The 9,095-nt window shown below is 36.9% G+C and overlaps 1 protein-coding gene across 2 annotated transcripts; it reads right to left on the bottom strand.

Moving 5' to 3' along the window:
* Positions 1–368: 368 nt before the first annotated feature.
* LOC116189274 lies at positions 369–6,188 on the bottom strand. Of its 2 annotated transcripts, none has more exons than XM_031518866.1 (15): positions 6,032–6,188; positions 5,814–5,891; positions 5,315–5,398; positions 5,057–5,227; positions 4,739–4,807; positions 4,493–4,619; positions 3,850–3,922; positions 3,587–3,703; positions 3,094–3,219; positions 2,950–2,968; positions 2,703–2,787; positions 2,291–2,604; positions 1,399–1,514; positions 1,223–1,316; positions 369–764 (listed from the first exon to the last, which is right to left on the bottom strand). In XM_031518866.1, the coding sequence occupies exons 1-15, from the start codon at positions 6,182–6,184 to the stop codon at positions 684–686; spliced, it is 1,707 nt and encodes a 568-aa protein (XP_031374726.1). In that variant the 5' UTR covers positions 6,185–6,188; the 3' UTR covers positions 369–683. The 2 variants fall into 2 exon arrangements, with proteins under 2 accessions (XP_031374726.1, XP_031374727.1); XM_031518867.1 differs by having other exon boundaries at positions 500–764; positions 3,094–3,213.
* Positions 6,189–9,095: the final 2,907 nt, after the last annotated feature.

Genomic DNA, 9,095 nt, shown 5'->3' with positions numbered 1-9,095 from the left:
GTGATCCTTCTCCGTCCCGTTCCTCTTTCCCGTGCCAATTGAATCATCCTCGTCGATTAAAAGCTCTAAGTATCTCATATTAACCAAAAGGTTAAATACTGCAACATGGAATTTTAGAAAAAGAAAAGCATATCCTGCTGCCTTTACACATGTATGCAGAATCTAAAACCTGCCCTCCCTGCTCGGTTTGCTTGCCTTTTTTCATCCTGCATAAAGACGTCAAGACGAAACTAACAACCATTGCCTATGATACTGATGTACCAATCAAAACCAAGACTTCAGTCAAGCAGGAGCCATCCCCTTGGGATCGTCTACTGCTTTTAAATAAACGATAAATGTCCAATAAATGTTCGACATCGATTTTGTAGTTTCATCTAAACATTTATCTGGATCCAGTGCAGCGCCATGCGCCCATAGGATTACCTCATATGTAAACTGTAGTCTCAATACATACATTGTCACACGCATGAACATTCAAGATATGAGGCCCAACAGTTTGTATAGAAAGAGAAGAAATACATCTTTGAATCCACGAACAAGGGAGAATATAGGCCGAAAAATGTTTGTATCTTACACAGGAAAATTTCCACAAACAAACAAGAACCAGAGTTTCTGCAACAGTCTTACTTGCCGACTCATAGCTTCCTACGGGTCTTGACTGAAGGCTTACATTTGTTAAAAGTCTAGAAGGATCTTTGCAGCTGCCCTTTCGGCCCGCAGTCCAGTTTCACCCCCAAGTACTTATCTAAGACACTCTTGAAAGCCTGCCACAGCGAGAAACTTAGAACAGTCAAAACATTGTTATTGTGAACAAAACTCGGGAAAAACTTGCTCTTGAATGTCATCATATGCAAATTTAAAGTTACTCTAGAAGATGACCAACCGATGAAAAGGGAGAGAGCTCAGGAATAAAGAGGTTTCATGAAAAATATTAAATATCTTTAAATAGTTGACAAAAAATGGCTATTGGTAAACATATCTATTGTTCTGAGACCATATTGAGACTCACAAGTTTTAAATACCCGGTATTTCCATCTAAGGAACTGCTTGACCACGAAAACAGTTCTTATTAGACAACACTACGTGAACTCCTTGCTTCAAAATCTACAGGAGGCCCAGCCCAAATATTTAAATCCTCCCAACAATGGTGAATGAAAAAAGAATTGCACCACATGGTGGCAATTCTTCTCTGATAATCCTACAAACTCAGTGACCACATTACCAGCTGAGCGAACAACTCTTTCCCATTCAAAATGGCCTCCATGGCAGCAAATTGGTCATCGAATGCGCCATAGAATAACTGATAGAATTTATTCCTGAAATAACAAAGACAAAGACGTTATTTCTGACAATGGAACTTGACACAAAATTTAACATTCTGGAAAGAATAAAACTTACCTATCTTCTTCAGATGTCCTCTCATCCAATTCATCGAACTTCCTCGTCAAGACTTCAGCACCCAGTGGTGAAAGCAAATGCAGCACGAGAGCCTCCAGAGTCCTCGGGAAACATTCCTAAAATGAGTAGAAATATTGGAAACGTTGAGAGCATTGAAGATATTTTCGAAATGGTCTGAAGTTTAAGCCAACAGGGTACTGTCTGAAGTTCGTTGCCTGGTGAGGACAACTATTATAATATATCGGATAAGAAATGTCAGCAAACCACCAACCACCAACAAGACCAATGAATAAATACAAAACGGACTAGGGCAATATAAGAAGGCAAGATCTAAAAAGGAAAAGACAATGACAAAAAAACATGGTCCAGCTTCAGTAATGGACAGAATATACTGGAAAATTTCCGCTGCCACAAAAGAAGTTCTTAGTGAGAGGGGGAACTAATTTAGCTCGCCGTTTGATATATGCATATTCTATTTCTGAAAGTAATAGGCTCCTTTAAACAGTTCAAAGAAGATAAGCAAAACTCAAAAGGGGTGACCAGAGGTTATATCCATTCAACAACCAAGATAATAATAGCAACTTATGCTTCTCAGCTCCATGAACATGAATTATCTGCTGAAGTCAGGACTCTCACAAATGAGATGAACTCGGAGAGGCGGTAACGCTATACATCTTAATCATAGAAGTGATATAACAGACTGCCTTGATGTGAAGAAAAGCTATTACTCCAAAGTTCATCAAATTCTGTATGCAGAACACAAAAATAAAGCATCTAAATGAAAAGAATTAATTACTCAAACCCATCTATTAATCTGTTAAAAATAATAAAAAGTACCGTACGAAAAATCTGCAATATATTTAAGTCATTTGGACATAAAAAAAATACTTACTGCCATGGAAGCAAACATATTACGGAGGAAACATGGCTTGAGGGCCCAAAGTATCTTCGCAACAGGATCGTCTTCAAGGTTGACAAATAAATCATTCTTATGTTCATCTTCCATGCTGACATCAGAATCATTTCCCGAGGCAGATACCTTGAGTTGACTTTTGTCCACATTTACACGGTCATGAACTAAAGAAACTAGCTCATGAAGAGCCTGTAAAGCAGCAGGCTCAAGATCATGTATAGAGCTGTTTTGTTGTTCTTTTCCCCTCGAGTCCGCCTCCTCTTGCACCTTCTTAGTATCAGTAAGGGACTGATCTACAAGATAGGAAAGAGCAGGTGAAGAAAAAGGCGGTGCCATAAAATTGCAGTTATCGTTATCAGTAGACATATATATGACCCTGCTTATAACAAACCTGCCTCCTCCTTGTAGGCCAACCCAGGTACATGCCCCTCTCTTTCACCAGAACCAGAACAAGCAGTTAAGCACAGCATTTGGTTCTGTCCTAATTTCACAATAGGGAAACCCAAGAGCACTGGTCATCACACTTCGAGCTAACAATAAGGAAAAAAATATTTTCCAAGAATATAAATGAATAAAAAAGTGCGCAATCCGAAATAGGCACAATGTAAAAACCACCTTAGGGAACGTGATATACATACCATTTCTTTATCTATCAATCTTCAAAATTGCAATTTTGTTCAGATTCCAGATATGAAAGAGAAAAAGAAACCTGATTAGATCCTTATGATAATATGGTAACATGCATCAATCAATATTTTAAAAGATAAATCAAATTATAATACCTTCTTAATATCCTGCGCAAATAATACACTTCCATGTGCTCCGACATGCTCAACATCACATCAGATTGCCACCAAAAATTTACTGCAATGGTTAAATCAGTACTATCCACCTGGTGAAACCTGTAGCTTTTTGGGAGGAGAAATTCAGAATCACCTAATGCACAGTATGATGCACTAATTGCAGGGAAGATGAGATCAATAAAGTACAACCAAGAAGTTGAAAAACATGAGAAGTTGTCTTAAAATAGAAAAGCACCATACAGGATGAGAGAAGAAATGAATGGGGAATACAGGGAGACCCATATGATTAGGGATATCACTCCCAAAAGTCAAGAGTGCTTGAACCTGGTTATAATTTTGATAAAAGTAAATAATAGCCACTGTCGTGGAGGGCAAATTATGGTCCAGATAGATCATGAAAAAGTGTTTGCATTACGTAAAAAAACTAATTAGAAAACCGAGGACCAAAATAATATTTCAGATAGAGATTTACCATCCTTCAGGGATGAAAAGTGCATCGCCTGCATGAAGCATGACTGTCTGGGAGTATTCCATCAAGCATTTTGCTCTTGGATAAGCAGAAAAATTAGGGCATTCTAAAGCTACGGAGCTGTTAAGAAGAAGGAAAAGAAAAGAGGATGGCTCGAATAAGATTAAATAAATGTTGGAAAATATCTTTTCGAGAGAAATTAAATAAACTTTATTGATGCAATAGATAAAAAACAAGGCCTAACAGAGTCCCAAGAGTTGATGTACCTATGGTTTGAGGCCTCCCCATATAGGGGCATTGGGTATAACAAGTGACTTGCAGAAGGGGGCCATAGAACAACTGAAAAACACATATGGAAGCATTACAGCCTATAAGCATGATACAAATCTCAATATATCTTTTCTTTGAGAATTACAGATCTCAATATATCATTAAAGAAAGGAACGTCTTGCCACAAAACGTGAAATGGAAAATTTCTTATATGCTTCAGCTTCAATTAATGCTTCAAAATGGTTCATATGCTCATTTGGAGTGCAATACAAAGTATTTCATTCAAAGTAGTGCAATACTTAGATTAAAAGACAAATCCCAGAACATTCACATTATCCATGTTCCTCATATGATAATATAGTTTCATAAGAAAATGGATTTTTTGCAAGTTTGCAGCAAATAGATGCAAAGGAACCAAATACTAATAAAACGGACCTCATGCATCTATTTGGCATCAGTTCAGCACTAAACAGATAAGAAAACCTAGATAGCCAGCCCCAAAAGGGGCAGTTCAAGGTGAGCAAATAATCACAAGCATTTTATAGCCACAATTAAAAAGAGCAGTAACCTTTTATGCAAATTTGTGAAATAACTAGGATAAATTAACCCAGCCAATGAAAAGGAGAGCATAAAACTAACCTTGCTTATGACCAGCGACAATGCAGAGTAAATTATGATGAGGATCGTAGTGAGTGCTTGACCTAGCTTTGGCATTGTTCATCCACAGGTTGATAGAAGCCACTTTTCTTGTACCCAAGATTGAAGGCTACCCAAAACAAACCAAAAGCGTCAGAAACAATGGAAAATGATATTAAGCATAAAAACTATTTCTAAGGGGACACTTCTAGTGCTTGGATGAAGGAGATTAAAGCAGCAGGGACCAACCATGTCAATATCTTCTCTTAGAATTTGCAGTTGGGCCTGCCCTTTATTCTCAGCATTCATGATAGAAACCTGAAAAGATGGTAATTAGTACTTAATCCAGGAGGAAGGAAGGTCACTTTCAAGCAAAACTCAGTAGTATCATTGCCATCAGTCAACTCATAAAGGAAGATCAAGCCAACCACAGAAAAGTCAGCATTTTCTCTTTAACATAAACTTGTAAACAAAAGCAAAATGGAAGAACCACAAAGAGGAAATAAAAGTTGCAAGGATCTTGAAAACAAGAAGCACCAAAGATCATAAAAGTGAAGTGAGCACAACCTGTGCCAGATAGGTTTGTTGAGGGGCAAATGCAGATATTGAACAGTCTGGCTCAACTTCAGAAGTTGACGAATTTCCCCTTTCAGATTCAACAGGACAGCTTTGATTCTCCTCCTCCATTTGCATCCTTTGCTTACAAAATCCAATGAAGGAAGAAAAGGGTATAGGAACCTAAAACGCGAGAGTCAAGCCCAAAATATATTCGAGAAAAACTGAATGCTGTTGGGGTGATGCTTTATGAATGCAGTTAGCACTCACCCTCTCATGGCTTCTAATGTCACCATAGAAAACAGGAGCAGATCTTGACATCATAGCCTCCACTGTACACGATCCTGCTCTTTCCTGAAGCATCATTAACAAACAAATAACATTACTTCTACAGCTCATCATCCTACTCTTCCCAAAACAAATTGCTTTAAGAAGGTTGTGAGCATGCAAGCCGAAATAACTAGAACAAAGAGAAAACTTCCCTGTTATGTCAAACAACAATCACACAATGTTCACAATTCATGATCTTGCGCATGATTTACATCAGAACGTATTAAAATGTTCCCCTTTTGGAGTTCCAATATCATCAATTGCCTTCTTCAGAAACAAAATTTTGCACGATTTCTCTACCAAGCAGCTTCAGAAAGTGCCACTGATAACTTCATCTATACTATCAGCAGATAACCAAAACCAATCTTAAATTCCTCAACTTGGCTACAAAACAAGAAGAGCAAGCACACAACAACATGGAACAGAGCAGAGGAAGAACCTGCAAGTAGTCGAGGCCGCCATTGGAGGGATTCCACCGGGCAAACGCTTTCCAGTCCTTGACGCACCCACTGAAAACCTGTCAATTCGAGAAAAACCAAACGGAGCAGGGAATTGCATTAGCTTTTGCTGTGAACTTCCCCGAAAAGGTTCAGCAATTGTTCCAGAGAGGACCAAACGGGACAGTGAAAAGGTAAGCGAAGAAGGAGAAATCAGTACGGCGGGGACGTTTCGAGGCTCGATTTGGGAGGCGAATTCCGAGGCGGAAGGCAGTTCGTCGAACCTCTGAACTCTCAGAGACTCCGACTCCATTTTCCGGCGACACCGATGGGCACAGCTTCCGGTGAATGTAACGTTCGGAGAGAGATACATGTGAAAAGAAATGGGCAGAAACTTTAACTGCAGTCCCTAAACTTCACATAATTTTCACTTTTTACCCGCTAAATAATTGATTTGATGATTTCACCCCATTAATCAGGTAAATATCCCACTAACGGCAAGTAAACTGGCAATTTCGTCCATGACTTATTATGCAAGTTGCATCATCTGGATCCCTGAAAAAAATGTTACATCGAATTCATCCATGATCACATCAAATTCGTCCCTGGTCACATCGAATTCGTCCCTGGTCACATCGAATTCGTCCCTGGTCACATCGAATTCGTCCCTGGTCACATCAAGTTCGTCCCTGGTAACATCAAGTTCATCCCTGGTCATATCGAATTCGTCCATGGTCACATCAAGTTCGTCCCTAGGCACATCGAATTCGTCCCTGGTAACATCAATTCGGTCCTCCGTCACATCAGTTTGGTCCTTGGTAACATCAAATTCATCCCTTTGTCCTATCTATCGTTAATAATTGACGGAAAACATCGTATTCATCAATATCGTCCTTCTATGTAACTGTTCAATTTACTGTCAAATTTGAAACTGCTTAATTTATTCCCTTTTTTTGTCTTCTCTTTTACTACTCACCTCGTCTCTGATTCATAACTCCTGCTCTCCCGCTCTCTCTCTGCTCTCTCTCTCACTCTTTGCTTTCTCTCTCTCTCTCTCTCTCAAGGGCCTAAAGTAGACTCTTCCACAAAAGAATCCATTTATAAGCAATTTTTTTCAAAAAGGTAACATTGTACTAAACAGTAACCCGGATGCACACCGCATGTATAATTTGAAAATGAATGCACGAGCAACTCATTCTACGAATCAAAGATGATTCATCCACGCTTAGGCTAGAAGATTCACATGAGTAATATTCAAGACTTGTCTCAAGTGAATTTAAACATTGGTAAAAAAAATTTGAATACGAGACACATGATAAACAATGCCGGCACGTAATCAATTAGCCAGTTTAAAGTAGACAATTTGAAAATATCCATATTCCACATGATATCAGATCGAAAGTTTTGACACAACGTACTCATTTACCTCTAATTCGATCAATTTCATGCAATGAGTTCTTACAACCATGTTGATGATACATGAGTAAAAGTACTAAGTAATCTATATAATATATATATAATATATATAATTGCGAGACGATGAGGTTGGCTTTACGTCGTATCTCCAATCTTCAAACCCTCAACTCATAATTCAACGACTTTTCACTCACTGACAAGACATTGCTATTTTTCGATTACAAGTAAGGCTCATGAGCCTAGTACAATAAAATAGAATCACTTCCTTTGATAACTTTCAACTCATGTCTTCGATTGCTCAAATCACTCAATTTGATAATTCTCAACTTCACGTGAATTGACCTTTCATTTTTAATTAAATGAACTTATATTATATTCTAATAGGGTTATATTCAGTGAATGTTGACATCTCTCTAGGTTATTTGCATGTAATAATATATAATAAATTATTTTTGAAGAATTAACAATTTCCTCGATAATCAAAATGAACTCATCGAAATACGTGATATGCTTAAAATCCAATGTTATAAATTCTGTATAAATACCTGACAAAATTCATTTTATACGTGATATGATTCGAGTTCAATTTGTTATATTCAACGAATGTTAAAATTTGATTAAATTATTTTCAAATTCATTGATCCTAAAAAATATCACTTATATTAAGGAGTTATTTCAAAATATCAAGAAATCTTTTAATTTTATGAAAATAATTATATATATTATCACATACAAATAATATGGAAATAATAAAAATACTTCGAATATGACTAAAAAAAACATAGTAAAACTTATTAAACTGAATTTGAAATGTCAATTTAACGTGGAACTGAGGGTTATCGAATAGATTGATTCAAAAAAGAAACAACGTTTTACCAGGAGCAAAGGGTTTTCAAATGGAGCTTTCACATTTCACGGTTCGACTCTTATATATTATATATAGATTAGTGTTAATAAATGCAAAGATTATTTTAATTAAAAATTACTATTAAAAATGGAAGATTCTACCACGGTTGATTACAAAAGACAACCACTGTGGTTGTTTTTTCTTCAACCATTAGATTGGATTAGTTAAAATATAGGTTGTACACGTGTTCAAATTCTTTCTACTTAATGATTCACACCTCAATCTTTGACTTTCAATATTCTCGATCACGCATCTTCTCGACAATGCTCCCGTGAACAAGTAGAAACCAATTTGATACTAAACCGAACTAAAATCTACAAGTTCAATCAAATAAATATTAATTTCATTTATTAAAGGAAGAAAATAAACAAATAATTAAACACACAATTGTCGACAATATCAAGGAATGAAAAACAGGAGATCTTCGACCCAATTGAGTGCATCTGGGCATGCGCCAAAATCTCTAATTGATTGGAAAAATTCGATTTTGCAAATCATATGCTGATAATTCCATAACCTGGACTAAGATTCTGCAGATTAATAGTGAAAACAAGGGATGCAGAGGCTGGAAATTTTTAATTTGGTTGGGCAGTCGAAGATCTTGCATGTTTGATTGCGTCCCGAGCTGCGTTTTCCTCTGCCTCCCCATCTCTCTTTGACGATCTTCTGAGTTTGTTTTTATTTTAAATTTTAATTTTTTTCAAAAATTAAATAAATTGTGTTTTACTAGTTGTTTTAATATCGAACCGGTTTCGGCTCGTTCACGGGCGCATTGTTGAGAAGATGCATGGTTGAAAATATTGAAAGTTAAAAATTAAGGGGTGAATCTTTAAGTAAAAAGAATTTAAACACGTGTACGGCCTAGATTTACCTAATTCGATCAAACGGTTGAAGAAAAAACAACCACAATGATAGTTTTTTGCAGCCAACCGTGGTAGTATCAACCATTAAAAATATTATA

This window comes from Punica granatum, chromosome 8 (genome assembly GCF_007655135.1).
Source record: "Punica granatum isolate Tunisia-2019 chromosome 8, ASM765513v2, whole genome shotgun sequence".
Lineage (NCBI taxonomy): Eukaryota > Viridiplantae > Streptophyta > Magnoliopsida > Myrtales > Lythraceae > Punica > Punica granatum.
The sequence above is the reverse complement of the archived record's forward strand: the minus strand, read 5'-3'. Positions and strand labels throughout refer to the sequence as shown.

What these genes read in the sequence shown, in the direction of transcription:
- LOC116189274 (XM_031518866.1), bottom strand. Translation starts at nt 6,184, where the DNA reads ATGTATCTCTCTCCGAACGTTACATTCACCGGAAGCTGTGCCCATCGG. An exon ending in AGCCTCGAAACGTCCCCGCC is followed by an intron (nt 5,892 to 6,031) that starts GTACTGATTTCT and finishes TCGAATTGACAG; the next exon opens with GTTTTCAGTGGGTGCGTCAA. An exon ending in AAGAGTTGTTCGCTCAGCTG is followed by an intron (nt 765 to 1,222) that starts GTAATGTGGTCA and finishes TCGCTGTGGCAG; the next exon opens with GCTTTCAAGAGTGTCTTAGA.